This window comes from Sporisorium graminicola, chromosome SGRAM_18 (genome assembly GCF_005498985.1).
Source record: "Sporisorium graminicola strain CBS 10092 chromosome SGRAM_18, whole genome shotgun sequence".
Classification (NCBI taxonomy): Eukaryota; Fungi; Basidiomycota; class Ustilaginomycetes; order Ustilaginales; family Ustilaginaceae; genus Sporisorium; species Sporisorium graminicola.
The window spans coordinates 36768-57341 of NC_043727.1; the positions used below are offsets into that span (position 1 = coordinate 36768).

General features: G+C 56.6%; 7 protein-coding genes across 7 annotated transcripts; 4 read left to right on the plus strand and 3 right to left on the minus strand.

Moving 5' to 3' along the window:
* Positions 1 to 742: 742 nt before the first annotated feature.
* Positions 743 to 2830, minus strand: EX895_002818 (uncharacterized protein; the record flags this gene model as incomplete). The annotated part of the gene is made up of 1 exon (XM_029883416.1): positions 743 to 2830. The coding sequence occupies one exon, from the start codon at positions 2828 to 2830 to the stop codon at positions 743 to 745; it is 2088 nt and encodes a 695-aa protein (XP_029740093.1).
* Positions 2831 to 6131: 3301 nt separating this feature from the next.
* Positions 6132 to 8195, plus strand: EX895_002819 (uncharacterized protein; the record flags this gene model as incomplete). The annotated part of the gene is made up of 7 exons (XM_029883417.1): positions 6132 to 7064; positions 7143 to 7213; positions 7286 to 7356; positions 7464 to 7608; positions 7681 to 7825; positions 7913 to 7953; positions 8030 to 8195. 7 exons carry the CDS (start codon positions 6132 to 6134, stop codon positions 8193 to 8195), a joined length of 1572 nt encoding a protein of 523 aa, XP_029740094.1.
* Positions 8196 to 8595: 400 nt separating this feature from the next.
* Positions 8596 to 10416, plus strand: EX895_002820 (uncharacterized protein; the record flags this gene model as incomplete). Its single annotated transcript, XM_029883418.1, has 1 exon — positions 8596 to 10416. One exon carries the CDS (start codon positions 8596 to 8598, stop codon positions 10414 to 10416), a length of 1821 nt encoding a protein of 606 aa, XP_029740095.1.
* A 90-nt stretch (positions 10417 to 10506) lies between these two features.
* On the minus strand, positions 10507 to 12297 carry EX895_002821 (uncharacterized protein; the record flags this gene model as incomplete). The annotated part of the gene is made up of 1 exon (XM_029883419.1): positions 10507 to 12297. One exon carries the CDS (start codon positions 12295 to 12297, stop codon positions 10507 to 10509), a length of 1791 nt encoding a protein of 596 aa, XP_029740096.1.
* A 986-nt stretch (positions 12298 to 13283) lies between these two features.
* On the plus strand, positions 13284 to 16487 carry EX895_002822 (uncharacterized protein; the record flags this gene model as incomplete). The annotated part of the gene is made up of 1 exon (XM_029883420.1): positions 13284 to 16487. One exon carries the CDS (start codon positions 13284 to 13286, stop codon positions 16485 to 16487), a length of 3204 nt encoding a protein of 1067 aa, XP_029740097.1.
* Positions 16488 to 17053: 566 nt separating this feature from the next.
* EX895_002823 (uncharacterized protein) lies at positions 17054 to 18511 on the plus strand (the record flags this gene model as incomplete). The annotated part of the gene is made up of 1 exon (XM_029883421.1): positions 17054 to 18511. One exon carries the CDS (start codon positions 17054 to 17056, stop codon positions 18509 to 18511), a length of 1458 nt encoding a protein of 485 aa, XP_029740098.1.
* Positions 18512 to 19126: 615 nt separating this feature from the next.
* EX895_002824 (uncharacterized protein) lies at positions 19127 to 19980 on the minus strand (the record flags this gene model as incomplete). The annotated part of the gene is made up of 2 exons (XM_029883422.1): positions 19127 to 19249; positions 19330 to 19980. The coding sequence occupies 2 exons, from the start codon at positions 19978 to 19980 to the stop codon at positions 19127 to 19129; spliced, it is 774 nt and encodes a 257-aa protein (XP_029740099.1).
* Between the last annotated feature and the right edge of the window lie 594 nt (positions 19981 to 20574).

Here is a 20574-nt window from a genome sequence, read left to right on the forward strand (position 1 = left end):
TAGAGTGGTTGTTGGTGCGACGGATTGTATAACGTTATGAGTTAGTTGACTTCGTACGAAACGGTTACTTGTTGGTTTCTGATACAATGCACTCACGTCGTTGAGGTGCGTCCCTGACACCTCTGAAGTCCATTCGCGCGTATGTAGGAAGTGTGTGAATCGGTCAAGACGCTCACTCAGGTGCGCCTTGATCGCGACGAACTGCGTCTGGGACTGCGAGCTGCGACGGACTGATGCTTGGATTGCCACGCTGAAATGCAGGAAGAAGCCAGGTTGGGCCGTTTCAACGTCGAGGGGGGGCGGACGAGGTGGTGCCTCCCCTCGTGGGCTCTCCTGCGCCAACACCACCACCGTCGCTTCGTCGTAGCCTACGTCTGGTGAGCTCGACGCCCAACACAAACGCTTCCATCCACCAGCTTGTCCTAGCAGGATCATCAATCCCGTCTGAACCTGCGGTGGGGCTGCAATCTGGAGGGCAGGAAAATTTCCTCAGTGCACTCAAACTGGCAGTTCACGAAAAGAAAACACGTTCGAAAATTGAGGATCCAAAAAGAAGTCAAGCCCCCCTTTCAGCCTCTTCCTCGAGCCTGCTCACATGGCGAATGACTGCAACCGCTGTTCCGGCTTTCTATTCGCAAAACACACACACTCTCGACCTCGCAATGTAGTTGTGGGAAAGCGATTCCATTCCGGTCTACAAAACAAACATGTCCACGTCTTCATCCACCTCCCTCCGCAGCATCTACAATTTGGGACGACCGCTGGTAACATTGATCGGACCTTTGGCATACACCGCCTCGATCTGGTCGGCAAAGTGCTTGACCGCCTCGTGACGCTTGACCTTGAACGTCGGGGTCAACAGGCCATTCTCGACCGAGAACGGCTCCATAGTGAGGAAAAGACCCTTAATGTACTCGTAGCCCTTGAGCTTGTTTTTGCGGGCGATCTTGGTGTACTGGTCCAAGTAGGCGGCGATCACTTTTTCGTCCTTGCACGCCTCGCTGAGCGCCGCCGTGTCCTCGGCGCTCACCTGTTTGCCCAGGATCTTGCTCACGAGCGGCGCGAACGTCGTGGGCTCGGGCACCGAGATGCCAATCAAATAATCGCGCAACGAGTCACCGTGCACGAGCAACTGAGCGGCGAGCGGGTTCTGACCGTAAAATTCGGACAAGTTGTCAATGGCAACATACTCGCCCTGAGACAGCTTGAGCAGCGACTTGACACGGTCGACAATCTTGACGCGGTTGAACTCGTCGATAGCAGCAATATCGCCGGTGCGCAAGAAGCCATCCTCGGTGAGCGTCTCCTTGGTCTTGGCCTCGTCCTTGTAGTAGCCGGCAAAGTTGCTCTGCGACTTGACGAGCACCTCACCACGGGGAAACGGCTTGTCGTCGGAGGTGTACCCCAAATCAGGCACATCGCGAAGCTTGAGCTCCATACCCGGGTAGATGGTACCCACGGATCCGAGGTTGTTGTCGTTGGAAGACATGATGGTGCAGAAGCCGTAGTTCTCGGTCTGGCCGTATCCCTCGCGCACATCGCACGAAAGCACAACTCGAAGTAGCTTGAGCACCTCGCCACGGATAGGAGCCGAACCCGAGACGACATACTCCACGTTGCCACCGAGCACCGCCTTGACCTTGCTGAAGATGAGTCGGTCGTAGACGGCGTGGGTCAGCGTACCGTCGCGGTCGTGGTTGGCAATCTTGGTGGCAAGCGCCTTGCGGAGGAGAGCACCCTTGAGACCGGGGGCCGACGCTTGCGCTTGCACCAAAGCGGCGACGCGGTTGAGCACGCGCGGCACCGAGGGGAACATCTGGGGCTTCAGGATGGCCATATCCTCCATAAGCCTGGTCGTATCTCCGCAAAAGTAGCCGACGCGGCCGCCTGCGCGCATGACGGCAATGTCGCAGAGACGCGCGTAGATGTGGGCAGTGGGGAGATACGAAATGAGGGTGACAGCGTCTCGTCGGATGAATGCCATGGTGGTGGTGACGTAACCACCCATACCTGCGGTGATGATGGCCGCCTTGGGGTTTCCTGTCGTACCTGAGGTGTAGCAAAAGCTGTGGATGGTGTCGAGCTTGGGCGGGATGTGAGCTGCCAAATTCTTGCGACCGAAGTCGAGGATCTCGAACCAGTTGAAGACCTCGATGCCGCAAGTCTTTGCCCACTCTTTGGCGAGTAGGTCGCGCTGGGGATCGACAATGCCAGCCTTGACGCTCTCCTTGCTGGGGCGGAAAGGATCGAGCATGACGATGGCTTTGAGCAGAGGAAGCTTGCCATCTTGGGCGGCAGCGAGCACGACGCCGACGTGGTTGGGGGTGGTGAACAGGATGCGTGTCTCTCCGTGGTTGAGAATGTACTGGGCCGAGGCGGCATCGTAGGTCTCGTAGAGCGAGATGGTGCGACGGCTGTAGGCCAAGTTGGCGAGATCGACAATCATGAATTCAGGCCGGTTGAGCGTCCAGAGACCGGCGGTCCATCCGGAGGCGCCAACGTCGTCGCCGAGACGACCCTGCTTGGCGAGGTAGCCGAGACCCGAGCCGATAGCGGTTCGCTCCTCCTCGACCTCTTCGTAGGTGTACCACTCGTAGAACTTTTCAAAGTCCTTGGTGACGGGATTCCAAGGTCTCCAACCGGCCAAATCGTTCTTGAGGTTTTCGTTCTTGGCGCGGAGGAGCCCGTCGTAGAGGGTGCTTTCGGTCTTGAATTCTGGCTGAGCGGCGCTCTTGTAGATGTGGGAGAATCCAGGCTGCTTGGTCCCGGGGACAGGGAGCATCTGCTTGTCCAAAGGGAAAGGGATCTCGGGGGGCAAGTCGGTCGACATGGTTGCGCAGGAAAGACGGTCTTGAGCAGCGAGCGACTTCGGTAGGAGGAGGTGATTGGAAGCCACGAGATGGTGTCAGGATGCGTGACAGTGACAGTGAAAAGAGAGAGAGAGGGAGGGAGGAAGAGTGAGAAGGAGAGAGAGAGATAGAGGAAGAGGGGAGCAGGCGACTAGTCAAGCAGAAGAGGGATCGGAAGGCTAGCGAAGAGGCGGCACACAATGCTGCGGAGTAATGATCAAGGCGAGCAAGGATCGCTGCAAAGGTGACCACCACCAAGTAACGCACATCCGGCATCCGAATAAGCGGAACTCAAGCGGATGAGCGTGATTTTGGCGGTGACTTTGGCTGGCCAGGCATCGCTGGCTGCTGTGCGCGCAGCTGAGTCGCCCAAGCGAATCAATTATATTATACCATTGAAACAAGAAAGAAAGCCGGGGAGGCCGTATGCGCTTTCAGCACACGCACGCAGCTCCAGCGTACACAAGCAAGCGAGCAAGAGGCTTGGCTCCCGGGGTCTCCGCGTTTTCGCTTTCCTAGTTCGGAGCCGCTGCTGCCCTCTTTCCCCTCTTTCGCCTCCAGCAGAACCGGAGGAATCATCTCGCCCAGTCCTGTGCTCCTCCCTTTCCATAGTTGACGTGGTGAGAAGAGAAAACTGCGGCTGGTGCTTCCAAGTAGAGACCGGAAGAGCCGACAGATGAGGAAATTCCTGAGTGCAGCAAACAAGCCACAAAAACACACCGAAGAGACAAGCGGTCGTCGGTTGCCTTGTGTCTGATCGCAAGGCGGGTTTCATTTGGGCGAAAAAGGACGGGCTGTTGAAACAGATGCGCAAAACCTGCCAGCCAGCCAGCCAGCCAGCCAGCCCTTTGTGTGTCCGGAAGAGCCAAGCCGGATCGGAGTCTCCGCCTGTTCTCGCCCAGTGAGCGCCATCCACGGGCCCGCAAATGTCACGCACATCAACTCACTGCAAATCGGTTGTCCCCTTGAGCTGGGATCCTTTTCGCACCTCACAGCTACCGCCGAGAGAGGGCGGCGATCATGACCATGCTGATTGTGCGAATAGCCAAGTCTTGCAGACGGCAATTGGAAGCTTGTTGTGTTTGCTCGTCATAGCAGGGCTAACGTTATGAAATGAACAGAAGACGGCAAACAGTCCATCCCACACCAACCCACACGCGCGCCTCTTTCTGGACCAAGAGTCTCCAGTCGACGATCCGGATTTCGGTGCTACTGTATTCTGTTGCCTCTTGGAGTCTCACATTGGATAGAAATGAAAAAACTAGGCTGTCGGGACCTTGCATCCTTCTTCCTCATCGCATCCGACGACTTTTCAAGGATCGGGCAATCTATGCCTGCGCTTCAGATCGCTGCTGAGGCCGATGCACTGATACAGCAGTAACTGGCTGCACAAAGCTACTTGCTGCAACATATGGCGAGCTCTCGTGTCCCCCGAGCTGGTTGTCTAACAAACACAAATGACCGGGAGCAGCTTTGATGCAAATAGATCGAGGCATCGGCAAAGTGAAAGGGATTTGGCCTCAGTCGGAAGCTCACTAATCGACAGCACCCTTCGCAAACTCATTGAAGCACGGTTTCACTTCCCATCGTGTCAGAGCGCGATCGAGTCTCGACTTGTAACGAGAACCGGTGGGAACATGAAGTAGCGCTCGACGAGCAGTCTCTCCACGCTGCTCCAAGCCCATCGATCTTGTCGAGGTCTCTCCCTCAAATACTGACCCGCGAAAGGGTTGTTGCCTCCGGTCTGTGTCGTTCGTGCGCTATCTCCAGTAATTGCCGCTGCATGTCGAGGTGAGTGCTTCTCGCAAGTCTGTCTGTGTATGTGTGTTTTGGATTCTAGTGTTGGATTGCGCAGAAACGAGGTCCTTGGTTCAAAGACGGCAAATACGGTTGCGACTGTCGAGACGACTGTGATCGATGACTGACTACCCAAGCGTTGATCCACACGATGCTACCGTGTGTGGAAGCCTAAAATTTGCCGAGTGACCGTATTGCGGACCAAGAAGTTCACGTCTTGCTGCGTCGTTTAGTGGTGAGCCTCCTTAAGCACCTTCTGGCCTGTAGTGTGCAAAGCAGCAGCAGTGATCGAGAAAAACATCAAATGCAAATGGATTCAGTAATCGTTGTTCCCGAAGTTAGGCAGGAGATAGACACAGTGTGCGTCCAAAGCAGAACAGCTTCGATCCGAGTGCATCGTTCCGAGGGTAATGCTTCGTGGCGTATTCGATGCTGGGTCTACACTCATCCGTCCAGCACACGATGCGTCGCTACCCTCGAATGATGTCTTCGACACTAACCATAAGGGTTGCGAGGGTCCTTGGAAGCCTCCTCGGTGGAGACGGCAATAGCCTGTAGCTTGTTGACACCGACAAACACCACACCGGCGGCGATGAAGAAGGGCCACATGGGCTTCAAGACGGGAGTCGGGTAAGCGCGGAAGCCGAAGAAAGCCATTGTAACGAAGTAGCGGATGCGAATAAAGGTGGAGGATGAGAGATGTGGTGGAAGAGGATAGTCGATATTGACTAGGAGCAGAAAGCGATGATGGCGTTCAGCGCACTGTCGCAAATTGCAGCGCTGCTTCTCGCACCAGAGAAATTCGCAGATAATCGCTTCCGATGCCTTTCTACGCTCTACTGCCTTGCACCCGCAAATTCGTGATCGATTCGCAGTTGGAACGGCGCGCTTCGGAATCGTTTTACGGGAATCGAGATCGGGCTTCCCTTCCAGTTTCACATCGGATGATTTTCAAAAATGCAGGGTCCAAAGCGATTCTTGCTGCAGTCGTGATTCTTCGGCACTTCCGTCGATCTTGCTCATCCCACCAGGATCGAGCCCATGTGCTTGCGAAGCTTCCGACAAGATCGCACAGCTCGACAATGATCAACAAGGAAATGTTTGGGTAATCACCCGCTCTTTCATCCTGGCGTGGGAAGAAATAGCGATGAAGCAGAGTCGGTGATTCCGACACCTGCGCGGCTCTGGCTCAGTTGAAGCGGAATGGCAGTGAGGCGACGAAGTAATATATAGTGGTGAAACCCACCAAGGCGGCCTCGTCCTATCGCTACCACTATGTCTCCACGTCAAAGTCGACCCTATATCCCAATCGAGCTCAGCATGTCTTTTTCCGAGCCCGAAGTTGCTTCAAACGGTCATCTGGGCGATGGCAGACTGTCCTCAAGGGAAACCACGCATTCTCGATGGCTCGATGGTCGGTGCATGCCTCTCCCTCGTCCCATTCTGGATTCTGCCTTTGAAGTTCCTTCCTCTCGAACAGAACCAATGACCATGACGCCGCGAGCTCGTCATCCAATTGCAGCCGCCGAGAACTCAACATGCTCTCCGAGCTCATCTTCGCCAGACAAGCAGTTCAATGCTACGCAGCTGCCATCGCGATTGGACCCGCAAACCTGCTTCACGGTCATCGTTGGGCAGGTGGCTAATCTCTATGATGCCGCACAAACCAAATCAAACGTTTCTGACCAGGCGACCCTCGCAAACGAGGCGGCACTTTTGCATCCACCCAGAACTGCAGTTGAACCGACGGCTTGGTCGACTCGTCGGAAGTGGATTCTTATCTCTCTCGTGGGACTAACTATGTTCAACGGCTCGTTTGCATCCACTGCGCCCAACGGAGCGGGTATCCACCTGGCTCAGCAGTTTGGTCTCTCAAATGAGGAGATGGTCTTCATCGCCACTTCGTTTGTTGGCGGCTGCGTTGCGGGTCCTATCATCTGGGCTCCCTTGTCCGAAATACACGGAAGGCGACTTGTCTTTCTCATCTCGACACTGCTGTATTCGCTCACCAACATAGGATGCGCCCTCGCCCCTACCAAAGCTGTTCTGTTCTCGTGTCGTTCCCTCGCTGGCATCTGCGCCTCTTCTGCCTTTTCAAACGCTGCGGCCGTCATCACGGACCTCTTCGCTCCTCCAGACCGCAACGGACCCTTAATCGTCGCTTCACTAGCGCCTCTGTTGGGCCCTTGCTTCGGACCCCTTTTTGGTGCTGGAGTCGGTCTGAATCTCCGATGGCCGTTTGTGTTTTGGCTGCTCGGTGCTATCGGCTTGGCATTGGACGTGATGCTTCTCTGCGTACCTGAGACCTACGCCCCCGTCATCGCTGTCAGCATCAGGCCAAAGGAGAGCATCCGTTCGCAGGCCACGTCGTGGCGAGGAAAGTCGCGGACCTTCTTTTTGGTCAACCTCGGTAGACCAGTGAGCAGTTGGAGGAGCGCTTTTAAAAGACTTGGGGACTATCAGCTGACCACGCAACTCTCCCCGCCGTACTCTCAGATCAAGATGATGTGCAGAGAGCCAATCGTCATGTGTGCTACATTCTATCTGTCTTTTTTCTTCGCTCTCATGTGAGTCGAGTCTGCAAACTGCTTGACGCAAGCGAATCGCGCTGACTTGCATTTCAAGAGCACCTGCATCAGGTACATCTTCTTCGCCAGCTGGCCGTTGATCTTTGGGCCGCCAGGCATCTACCGGCTCGACGCGATGCACAGTGAGTCGCCTTTATAACCTTTGCACCATTGTGAGGCAAATTTGACGAGCTCTTTGGGGTTCGAACGTCTGTTCTTGCACCAGCTGGAATCACCTTCTTGCCAATAGGTGCTGGTGGAGCGTTTGCGGCCATCTGGCTCGCAACACGGGAGCACTCCAGTACCAAAGCAAGCAGTCCAGCAAATGGGCCAATGCCCGAGGCCAAGCTGTTTCCTACCTTCTTTGTCGCGCCTCTCGTGGCTATTGGACTTCTGTAAGGCTTCCTCCTTAGAATGAGCTTCTCACGATGGCAGCTGACCAGGCTTCATATGAGTTGGACATTTAGTTGGGCAGGGTGGCTAGCGCGAACGAGCATTCCGTACCAAGTCACCATGCTAGCAGGAATTCCGATCGGCGCTGCTATGGTGCTATGCTTCCACGGCTGGATCGGCTTCCTTGGGGATTGCTATCGACTCTACTCGTCATCCGCCGTGAGTTCAGTCGCGGCTTCGTAAACGCAACACTCTGGCATGCGCTGACACGGAGCCTCGACGATCGCTTCTCTCTTCATACAACAGATTGCGGCCACGGTCATTGGTCGCTCCATCTCTGGCGCTACGTGAGTTTGTGTGCCGGAAGCGGGCGGCGTTATGCAATTGCAACTGGAGCTTACATTTCTTTGCCTCGACCTGCAGCATCCCCCTCTGCACACATCGACTGCACGAGAGGCTCGGTGGTATCGCCTTTCTGTACACCATGCTCGCTGGTCTGGTGGTGCTGACCGTTCCGATGCCGTTGCTTGTGTTTCGGTTCGGGGCCAAGCTACGCGCCCGGTCCATGTACAAGCCCGGCAGAGGCTGAGCTGCTATTCCACCGTTTTGTGTAACGCTCGTGGTGTGTGACGAATGCAATTTGCGACCTAGGATCGAGTGTGGGTTCGACTGGGAGGTTGAGAGATGGTGTCTGCACGCAAACGTCACGATAACGGTAAGTGTGTTGTGGAAGCGTGGCTCGTGCCTGAAACGCCGCTTTCTCCTTTTCACGATTACGCCGAAACCGGCAAAATCGACTGTCATTCACAAACGTAAGGCCTTTCTTCCATATACCTTCAACCTCCTCGACCGCTCGCTACAACCCACTACTTGATTGCTGTTCAACATGCTCTAAACAGTCCTTTGACAACTTTCGCAACCTCTCGCCGAAGCTTCTCTTCAAGAGCAGCAGCAGGCAGCTGGCGCTGTGCTAGCAGCGCGCAGCAAAGATGGACGAGGTGCTTCCAGGATTGTGGGTGGGAGGGGTACGAGCTGCCATGGACGTCGACTATCTCTCTCGCGCCGGCGTCACACATATCATCACGTGTATGAAGCAGCAAATTCCTGTGCCGCCACCACTTGCCGATGGACGGAGCATCACTCGGAAGGAGATGAAGCATGTGCGGATCGACGATGACGAAAAGGCGCCGATTCTCGTGCATTTCGCAGGATGCTACGAGTTGATCTCCAGCCAGCTACAGGAAGAGTGGGTGGCCGACGAAGAGGAAGACGGCCCAGTAGTAACAGGTGATACAGTGGAGCACTTAGTGCAAGGACGACAGCAACGCAACGGTCGATGGGGCACCTGGCAGACCACTGGATCCGGCACAGTCTTGGTGCACTGTCAGGCGGGCTGTTCACGCTCCGTCGCCATCGTAGCAGCATACCTCATGCACACCCGCCACATCTCGGCCTCCACCGCCATCGCGATGATACAACGCCGTCGAACGAACGCCGAGCCCAATCGTGGCTTTGTCGCACAGCTCGAGCTCTACCACCATGTTGGATTCGAGGTCGACATGAAGTGGCAGGCTGTACGCAGGTTCCTGATGAGCAAGACGGATATCTTGAACGGGGACAGTATGGACGACATGCTGCTAAGCTACTATCCCAGTCCGTATCCCAGTCCGGCGTTGAATGCGGCGACTGGCATGAAGGGTTTCACGTCCTTGAGGCCTCGGGGTGAAGATGGTGTCGCAGCCTCCACACTAGAAGACGCTTCGACCGCGGAGAAGAATTTTGGCGCCCACGATGCGCAAAATGAAAATATTTCGCAAACCACCAACACAAGCTCATCTTTCTCAAAACCACCACCACCAACACCATCACCGCATCTGACCAACGACTCAGGCGTGTCTACGCTGGTCAACTCGCTCTCCAACATGTCCACACCCTCCTCCAGCACCGCTCTCTCCAGCGAGTCGGGATCAGCTAAGGAAGTCAAAGTGACAGCCAACTCGTCTGGCCGTTTACCGGGAGGAGTTGAGCACGTACGTGGACACGAAGGCGTGCTGAACCGCGGTCTGCTAGCGCAACCGAGCTTCAAGGGGCCCAAACTGAGGTGTAAAGGGTGCAGAAGGGAGTTGGTGGCGTTGGATCATGTCGTGATCCACGAACCGGGCAAAGGGCAGATGGCGTTCGAGCACCGGAGGAGAGATGTTGGTCATTCGGGGCAGAATGTTGCGACCAACAGCTCGGGTGATACGGGAGTGGCGGAGGGGAAAGAGTCGACGGTAGAGAAAATGACCGAGGCGGAGGGCGCGAATGGTCAAGTGCAATCACAGGCGCCAGCAAGCGATCCAATGACCGCTACCGATGCTCGAGGCGATATCAGTTCGACATCTTCGACCACACCATCCACAGCCGCAACACCACAGGTTCCGACCAAACCACGCATCCAAACCGCCGCATCCCTCGCTTCCCAATTGCCCCCGCATCTAGCCGCCCTTCGAGCGGGTCGACCCACCATTCCCCGTCCATCCTCCACCTCATCCACCAACCCGTCGTCCACCCCTTCCACCCAACCTCCATCCTCTGCGTCTTCAGCAGTATCGATGCTCAAACATCCTTCGTGCTCATCCTACTTTATCGAGCCCATGGCGTGGATGACGGATCTCAGCAGCGGCGAGGTCACGGGCCGACTGAATTGCCCCTCGGCCAAGTGTGGGCAGAAGCTGGGCAGCTGGGACTGGGCGGGCATGCAGTGCGGATGTGGGGCGTGGGTTACTCCGGCGTTCTCGTTGCATCGCAGCAAGGTCGATGAGGTGTAAAGGCTTCCGCTTCTCATCACTGTTCTCACGTCATACACACACAACGGGCCGCACATTGTAGAAAGACTGCTTCAATTGCATCTCCTCTTTCTACGCCTGCCTACGATTGGACCGTCTCTCGGCGTCGTCTCGCTGCCTCTTCTCCCTCTCGCTTTGCAACTGTGCTCTCACTTCGGCCACGTCTTCACCCTCCTGCGCATACCTGAACCGCTGAGCAGACTGCTGTCTGCGTTGCACATCGTACTGCTCCTGATCGACATGCACGCCGTCGTGCTGGACTAGCTCGTCCGGGTTGAGACACATTGCCACCGAGTCGGCGGCAGGTCGTTTGGTGCCGCGCGCTGTCTCGGCGCCAAGGACAGGTGCGGAAGGATCGGGTTGGTGGGCGGAAGAGAAATCGTAGGTTCGTTCCGAAGACATGAATTGGCCAGCTGTTGCAGGAGCGGCCGCGCGTTCGGGGAGGACAGTGTAGAGCGATCGTGGCGTCGACTCGATGCGTGCATCTTTGCGCAGTTCAGTGAAAGACGGGGTTTGGAGACCGGTGCCGATGGACGAGACGGATTGCACGCCGGACATGTCGACGTCTTGCTGTTCTGACGCTTCGTCTTCGGCTGGTTGTTCAGCTTCGCCGTCGTCGTCCTCCTCCTCTTCGGGATCGGATTCTTCGGGTTCAAGTTGGCCCCAGTGCTCCTTTTCCACTGTATCGACCAAATCTGCATCCATCTGCTCCTCTACTCCGCCCAACACATTGCCGTAGAGCGGGTTGCCATACTCATCCACGGGTGGTCTGCCCCATCCTCCTGGGTGGAACCCCCAACTCGCACCCTGGGGGATTGGCGCGTTCAACCCTGCGATCGGCAAGTGCGGATAACTGGGAGGCGGGCCGTATCTCTGCATCGCAATGAGCCATGGCGGTGGCGCCAGCGGTGGAATGGACAAGGCTTCGATGAGCTCCTTACTCAACTGCCCCGGTCGCTTCTCCTTGTACTTGGTCTCGTACTCCTTGCCCTCGTAGTACGTATCGCCGTATCCACTTAGCTGCGGTTTGTGCTGGAACTTGAAAAATGCATCGTACAACTTCTGATAATCGATGTCCATCTTCCCCATCTTTGGCTGCACCCTTTCGCGCGTCTTTTGTTTCAGCGACTGGTCCGCCTCTTTCTCCTTGAGCGCATCCTTCATGGTGGCGATGCCGGTGTCGGCGATGTAGGCGGGGAGCTGGTACTGGGGCTTTTCGATGCCTCGCTTGTTCTGGAGGTAGTCGCGTTTGGTGGCCCAGTGAGGGGGAATGGGGACGCTGTTGCGCACGCACTTGAGATGTACGAGCAAGCGTGGATCGGTAGAGGTGACATCGGTCCATTCGACCACTTCGGGTTTGGGTACGAGTTGTTTGAGTTCGGCTACAGTGAGACGTTGGAGCTTCTTCTGTTTGCGTTTGGAGAGGTGCGCGGCAGCAGCGCCAGTCTCATCAGCGTCGGAATCGCCGTCGTGTTCGGACTCGACATCGTCGTCTGAATAGATGATCTCGCCTTTTGAGGGCTGCTGTTGTGCAGAGAGCGTGTCGGGCTGATAGCGCGAGAGTACGTTCGAGAAGGCTTTGTATGCTTCTGAGTTGGGATCGATGCGGAAGTCAGCGGCTTCATCGATAAGTGCGGCGCGATGGGAAGCATCGTCATTGTCGTCGTATTCGGCTCTAGTATCTTGCTTTGCAGCTGAGGTGGATGCGGCAGGTCGAGCTATTGATGATGATGATGATGATGTCGATGCTAGCCGTTGTTGCGACTCTTGCTGCTGCTGTTGCTTCTTCTTGAGCCTGCGCTTGGCATTCTTTGTGAGAGGCGCACTGCCATTGGATGGACCTGCGACGGCGTTGGCCTCCATGACCGACTTAGCACGATGCTTGTCGCCAGTAGTAGTCGTCGCTACTGTTGCTACATACAGAAGAGCAGCGATGGAGCAGAGTAACAACAAAGTCGGAAGATGTTCCGAGTGCCAAGGTGGAGCTGCTCAGCTGCCGCCCAAAACGATGGCTGAATAATCATGACTTTGCCAATTAGAATATCCGCACGGATTGACGCGCTCGCCCTGTGTGACTGCGGGCGTTTCGCTCTCTTTGCTCTCACAGCTTCATTTTGATTCTGTCACTCTGTCACCGGTGAGAATCAACCATCGGATCATCCTTCTCCGTTGGCAAGGTGCTGCTTCCAAGAGCGACAGCATCGGTGCAACCTCCGATCCGATCGTAATTCCCAGCAGTGAGCCTGTTCGAATGCGTGATTGTTGCCGTGAGAATGCTTTCGTGTCGTGTGGGAAGGAGCGCAGGACGGACAGGACACTTTTAATTGGAGTGATTCAAAAGTGAAGCAGGCAATTTCAGCTTGAATGAAATTTTGTATTTGGCTGAAAGAATAGCGAGAAGAAAACGAAAAAACTGCACACGCAGAAAGAGAACAGACAGAGAGAAAGGGCGAAGAGGAGAGGGACAAGTTCGCGCGCGCTGTTGTTACAGAAGAGAAGGAGAAACGACTCTGAAGCTGAGTTGACTGACGCGCTGCCTCGTTCGTTTAGGCCGTGGATTTGGCTTGCTCGTCGTCGTCCTCGTTTGCTGCCGTCACTACCACCATCTCACTCTCACTCTCCGCCTTCTCTGCTACTCCTTTGCTCTACTAAACCAAGGAGGATTTCGTGTCTCGACTCACCCCAAGTCGATACCAAAGTTTTCCCCCTTGCCTCGCCCCATCGGCTTCCTAGTGTGCGAAGTTTTTCTCTCCAGGAAAACCGGCTAGTGAACTCCAGGGCGTACCCGTTTTTCCCATCATCGTTCTAGCAGACGGCACTCCCTCCCCCTGGTTGCAATCTCGCCCAACATGCCTCCCTTCGCCAAACCTGAAACCGTCCTCAAACGGTCCGAGGAACTCATCAATGTCGGTCAGCACCAGGCCGCCTTGGCCGCTCTCAACGAGATCTTCACCTCTCGCCGATTCAAGCAGACTCCCCTCCAGTCGCTCGAGCCCATCATGATCCGCTTCGTCGATCTCTGTGTCGATCTGAAAAAGGGCAGGATGGCCAAGGAAGGTCTCATGCAGTACAAGAACGTATCGCAAAACACCAACGCCCAGTCTATCGAACTCGTCATCAAGCACTTTATCAAGCTTGCCGATGCCAAGGTCGTCGAGGCTCAGTCTAAAGCCGATGCCGCTGTCGGTGAGGTCGACGTCGACGATCTCGAGGAGTCCGAGACCCCCGAGAGTATGCTCCTCGGCTCCGTCAGCGCCGACCAGAGCAAGGACCGTACCGACCGCGTTCTTGTCACTCCTTGGCTCAAGTTCCTCTGGGAGGCTTACCGCACCGCTCTCGACATTCTTCGCAACAATGCTCGTCTCGAGGTGCCTTACCAGCAGATCGCCAACCAGGCGCTCAAGTTTTGCTTGCAGTACGAGCGCAAGACCGAGTTCCGTCGTCTTTGCGAAGTGCTCCGACAGCATCTTCAGAACGTCGCCCGCTACTCGCACCACGCCCACGCCATCAACCTCACCGACCAGGACACTCTCCAGCGTCATCTTGACACCCGTTTCGCCCAACTCAACTCTGCCGTCGAGCTTGAGCTCTGGCAAGAGGCTTTCCGCTCCGTCGAGGACATCCACAACCTCCTCACCATGGCGAAGAAAGCTCCTCGCCCTGCCATGATGGCCAACTACTACGAGAAGCTCGCTCGTATCTTTATGGTCTCGGACAACAACCTCTTCCACGCCGCCGCCTGGAACCGATACTACGCCCTCGCCCGTTCCATCGCCAAGTCTGACGAGGAGCACACCCGCATGGCTTCGTACGTCCTCATCAGTGCCCTTGCAGTGCCCGTGATTTCCTCCAACGCTCCCGGCACCGGCAACCTCAACAAGACCAAGTCCGACTTCCTTCAGGGTGACCAGGAGGGTCGAAGCCGCACGGGTCGTCTCACTTCGCTCCTGGGACTCAGCCGCACCCCGACGCGTGCCGGCCTGCTCAAGGAAGCGCTCAACCGCGACATCCTCAAGAAGGCACGCCCCGAACTGCGTGAGCTCTACAACATCCTCGAGGTCGAGTTCCACCCTCTTTCGATTTGCGCCAAGATTGAGCCCATCCTTGCCTCCATCTCCCAGGACCCCGAGATGGCCAAGTACGTCGAGCCGCTCCACTCGGTCGTCCTGACACGTCTCTTCCAGCAGCTCAGCCAGGTCTACGATGCTGTCAAGCTCTCCAAGGTCATGCAGCTCGTCTCTGCTTTCAAGGCTCCTCACAGCTACACCCCCGCTGAAATCGAGAAGTTCTGCTTGAACGCTTGCAAGAAGGGTCACCTTAACATTCGCATCGACCACGTGGCTCAGGCCATCACGTTCCAGGATGACGTCTTCTCCACCGATGCTCACCCCGCTGCTTCCACCTCGTCTGAGGCCGACAATGTCCGATTGCAAGCTACTCCGTCCGAGTTGGTTCGCACGCAGCTCAGCCGTCTGGCGACGTGCCTTGACACTACGCTTAAGACCATCGACCCCAGCATCCTCGCGAATGCCGAGGCTGCCAAGCGCGACGTGTTTGCCCGTGCCATTGCTGCTGCCGAGGATGAGCACAAGGCTGCCATCGCACGCAAGGCCATCTTGGCCCGTCGCAAGGAACTGCTCGAGGAGATGGCTACACGCAAGGAGCGCGAAGAGGCTGCTGCCCGCGCCGAGCGTGCCCGTGCCGCTGCCGAGGCCGAGCAGAAGCGTATCGCCGAGGAAGCCAAGAAGCGCGAGCAGGACCGCATCAACAAGGAGCTCGAGGCAGTGCGCATCGAGGAAGCTAAAAAGATGGCCAAGTCGCTCCAGGAGCGCGGTGGTCTCAAGCTTAGCGAGGAGGAGCTGGCCAACATGGATACCAACAAGCTGGTGCAGATGCAGGTCGAGCAAATCGAAAAGGAGAAGAAGGAGTTGACTGAGCGTTTGCGTCTGATCCACCGCAAGATGGACCACCTGGAGCGTGCCTACCGTCGCGAAGAGGCTCCATTGCTGTCAGCTGACTACGAGCGACAGAAGGAGGAGGATCTCAAGTACCACAAAGCGGCACGCATCACGCTGCTGCAGACTTCCAAGGAAAAGCACGCTGCCGACTTGGAGATCAAGAAGCGTCTCACCAGGATTCTTCCGGATTATCAGCAGTTGCGTTCGATCATCGAGGACAAGCGACGTGGCGAATTTGAGGAGCGAAGGAGGAAGGCGACCGAGCAGATCGAATTGGAGAAGGAGAAGCGCCGTCAGCAGGTTCGCGAGGAGAGGCGACGCGAGCGACAGGAAGCCGAGGAAGCCGAGCTTCGTCGTGCGCAGGAAGAGGAGGAGGCGCGCGTTCGTGCTGAAGAGGAGGAGCGTCTCGCGGAGCAGCGTCGTGTCGAAGATGCTCAGCGTACTGAGCTCGAGGCCAAGAAGCGCGCCGAGATCGAGGAGCGCATGGCCAAGTTGCAGGCTACTGCCGACAAGCAGCGACAGCGTGAAGAGGAGGCTGAGGCCAACCGCCGTGCTCGTGCTGCTGGTGGGGCTGCGCCTACTGCTCCTGCAGCTCGACAGGACTCGCCCTCCGCCGCTGCCGGCGGTGAAAGTGGATGGCGCCGTGCTGGTGGAAGCCCCGCCCCCGCCGCCGCTGCTCCTGCTCAAGCCGAGTCGCAGCGTCCTTCCATCTTTGGCGCTGCCCGTGCCGGTGCCGGTGCCGGTGGAGGATGGCGTGAACGCGAGGCTGCCAGGGCGGCTACTGGAGGCGACTCTGCTGCTGCCCCTAAGGCCACTCCTGCTGCTGCCCCCGCCGGTGCTCCTGCTTCCTCGGGCGCTTACCGACCCGGTATGCTGCGGGGTGCGGCTGCTGCCGGTACCGGTGGCAGCTGGCGTGAGCGTGAGGCGGCTAAGAAGGCTGCTGGCGGAAGCCCTGCTGGCGGAAGCCCTGCCCCCGCTTCCCCTGCTGCTCCTGCTGCTGCTTCCCCGGCTGCTGCTCCGGCTACTGCCGCTGACAACGACGGCTTCACCGAGGTCAAGAAGAGCGTCTACCGTCCTCCCGGTCGTCGTGCCTAAGCGTTTTAGCTGCATTCTCTTTCCTCCAACCCAAAAAAACACAGCATCCTTACAGCGCATGCCGTGACTTTCTCTATGTGTAGATTCCTCTTCATGATCATTCTTCCATTCCTATGTCCTATGTCTTTTACGTTTGCATGAGTCGTGCTGATCCAGTGATATATGAGGAAGCGGCGGTGGTGACACGGCGAACAGGGAATCTAACAACTGGAGAAAGGGCGTAAGCGCGCGTGTTCAACAGCGCTGTCATGGACATTTGATCCTCTTCCTCCACCGCCACCATCGCCATCGACATCACCGTCGTCATCCTCACGAATACCTGACCCGACCTCGTTGATCGACAGACATTGCACATCGGGCACCGATCTTTCGTGGCTGCCCCTGCGGCGTAATTTACAACACGCCGAGTCTCCCTTCGACTCACTCTTCTGCGGACTGGCGGTGTGACGACATCCTACCACCACCATCCCGGGAGAACCACCTTTACCACCGTGTGAGCTGGTGAACAAACTTTGAATCTCAATAGCGGCTATCTATATCGACAAGGGAAGGAGGAACACGCAACAATGAGCCGAATCACCGATCCAGCAATAACACGACAGGCGGTGTCCGCTCTGTACTCAGACGCTGACGTCGACGAAGCTGCCTCACGCACCACTGCAGCAGCACGAGTAGCGGCGCCCAAGGACAGCGACAGCATCTCGATCCGCTCGCGACACACGCTCCGAGCCTTTTCCTCTGCAGACGAAGACGAGGATCCATGGTCAGCGATCCCGCGTCGACCGGCCAACCCGTCGCACCCGGCGCCTGAGGATGTGGTGACGATGCCCCGCGCGCAACGCAACCAGCTGCTGCTCCGGGCGCTTTTGCAGCTGCTCGCGCTATTCGTGGTGTGCTTGATCGGGCTAGCGGGCACGCTTTGGCTCGCACTGCCCGTGATCTCGCCCGAGGACAAAGCGCACTTGAAGATTCCGCGCAATTTCGAGGACCTGCAACAGCTGAACACGATCCTGCAGCACTACAAGTCGGCGCACTTCTTCCGTGTGCTTCTCTGCTGGGTGGTTGTGTACATGTTCCTTCAGGCTTTCAGCATCCCGGGCAGCATGTACATGTCAATCCTGGCGGGAGCGTTGTTTGGTGTACCCGTGGCGCTGCCGCTCGTGTGCGTCAGTGTGGCAACGGGCGCCAGCATCTGCTACCTCATCAGCAAGTTCTTGGGTGTGGTGCTGATTGCGCTGCCGACGTGGCAAAGGCGGGTGGACGAGTGGAAGGCCAAGCTGGCGGAACACGATGACAATTTGTTGAGCTACTTGGTGGTCATCCGGATGATGCCGCTGCCACCGCATAATGTGGTCAACATCCTCTCCCCGCACCTCGGCATCAACTTGGGAATTTTCTGGCTAAGTACAGCAGGTGGGATCTTCGCCGTCAGCGTGATCCACACAACGATCGGCGAGAAGCTCGACCAGATGACGAGCGCCGACGATTTCGGCTTGCTCAGCTGGCGCAACGCCGTGCTGCTCGGTGGCGTGTGTGTCGCCGTGCTCATCCCCGTGGCGGTGAAGCGGTGGGGCAAGGGCAAAGGGCTCGAGGGCGACGACGAGCGCGGCCAAGTGTACCTGGAAGAGGGAGAGGGCGAGGAGGACGCACAGAGGCTGCCGGACAGCTTCCGACGCAATCTCGTCGCATTCAACGACAGCGACGACGACGACGAGCTGCCCCCGCACAGATCGCTCGATACCACTCATATTACCACTAGCCCGCCTACACTAGGCACAGCGGGACTAGGAGGGGGCGAGATCGAAGATGCCAGTGAGAGCTTCCCCAATTGGTCCGCCCGTGGCGAGGATCTGGAGGAAGACGGCGAGGACGACGACGGCAGGAACAGCAGCGATTATGGAAGAGGCGGCATCTTTAGCGATCGTCACACCAGCGCGAGGCAGAGCGCGATTGGTGCAGGCAGTGCGGGCAACGCCGGAAAGCTGAAACAGTGGATCGCAGGGTCGACGGGGATCCGGTTGTAGATAACTTAGAAGGCTCTCACAATGCCATGCTGTTACCTGTTGCACTGGACAAGTTTTGCGAATGCCTGTCGCTCTTAGGTCTTTGAATTTCTGTCCCCACCGCGCGGCACTTGGGGTGGTTTTCTTGCTGGCCCGTTCTGAAACAGAGAGGGGGGGAAAGCGAGCGGTTTGCAGTACAGGTCACGTACACGACTTTGGCAGACTGAGCTCTAAGAGTGACCAGAACAGCTCAATCGTCAACAAGGACAACTTAACGTTATTTTGAACGCAGACCCTTTGATCACCTTTGTCGTGTCTCGCTTGGCAACGCCCCCGTTCGTGCGAGTCCCACGTCACCCAGCCTATGTAGCGGCGACGCAAATGATCCCGCTGCGGCCCGAAACTGATCTGTTTGTTGTTGGGAACGTCTCCCATGCGAGAGAGGGAGTGGATTGCATCTCGTCCTCTCGCGTGTTTCGTGCGCAAATCACACGCAAAGATGGCTTGCCCTCGCACGCACAGTCTCTCGCATCCCTTCTCTCCAATAACCTGCACAAACCGAGCTTTCAATGTGCACAAATGCTGTCTCTGATATTACTAACTTACTTGAAATCGTTGCAAGAGGTGATCCCGCTCCTACGACATGGAAGCTTGTGCACCGGCAGTAGCGGCTAGACGGTTTCTCCTCCTCTCTGCTTCGACCTCCTTTTCTGCGTTGATCTCTTCGACGAACTTCTCGATTTCGGCGAGTTCAACGTTCTGTGACATCACAACAAGAAGAGCGGGTCAGTATTGGATCTGAGACGCTGTATACTTTGGCAGTCGCGGTGGCTACTCACCCTAACTTTTCCGTGACCTTCCATGAGGGCGATTTCGATGTTCTTGGCACCAGTCTGGACCACCTCGAGCAGACTCTTGATGGCGAGTTTGATGGTCTCCTCCTTGCTCAAGTCGTCCTTGTGGTTCTTCTCCAAAAACTCGCGAACCGTCTTGGAGCTTCGACCGATGGCGTTTGCCTTCCACGCCGAGTACATTCCACTAGGCTCAGTCTGGTACAGCTTTGGCTTGGCGTCGTTGGCATCGAAGCCGATTATGAGCGTCGAAATGCCAAAGGGACGAACACCACCAGACTGCGTGTATTTCTGTTGGATTCCAGCAATGTGTCGGGTAATATAGTCGACGGTGACGGGATCTTCGACGGTCAAGCGATGCGATTGGCACTCGGTTCGTGCCTTGTCGATGAGGATGCGTGCGTCGGCGGTGAGTCCAGCGAAAGCGAGGCAGATGTGTTCGTCGAGCATGGCGGTTTTTCGGATGGTTCGCGCATCTTGCAGCTGCAGCACAGACTTCTTTTCTACGCCGAGAACGACGACATCCTTGCCTCGAACACCCACGGCGCAGGTTCCTTTCCGTACGGCTTCGAGAGCGTACTCGACCTGGAAGAGGTGTCCATCGGGGGAGAATACGGTGAGTGCTCGATCGTAAGACATATTGTTTGTTTGGAAGAGAGCGGAATAGATGTGATCGAGTGATGGTGATGAGGAGGAGGAGGGTGAAGAAGGTGGTTGTCGAGCATGGCCCAGGCTCGAGCAGAGTGGAGAAAAGCACTACGCAACGCAACAAAAGGAACGCGTCAGTTGGCTCGGAATGATCAATTCGCAGCTTACTAACATTCACCTAATTGGAAAGCAAATGTTAGGATAGCTCTACTGACAATATAATGCCGAAAAGCGTACTACTCCACATCATGCACGGTGAATGAAACACGCACGCACGCCGCACTGCCACCGAACCTTGCTCGGCCTTTTTCTTTGATTTGCGTTGCTCTTGCTCACCGAGCATTCACGGCCGCATTCCCACGCCCAATTCGTAGAAAGCTGGTGAGACCACCAAGTCACCCACCGCAACCACCAAAAGTGAACCACCAGGTGCCCGGCCGAGTGAATACAGTCATGCAGACGATTCGAGCCGACACGCAGTTCCGATGACGGAAAAATTTCAGCAGCAGGACAGCGTCCCACGGATAAGGTTTTTTTAGATGTTTCTTTTTCTTGGCGCTTACAAGGTGTGTGGATTCTCGGAAA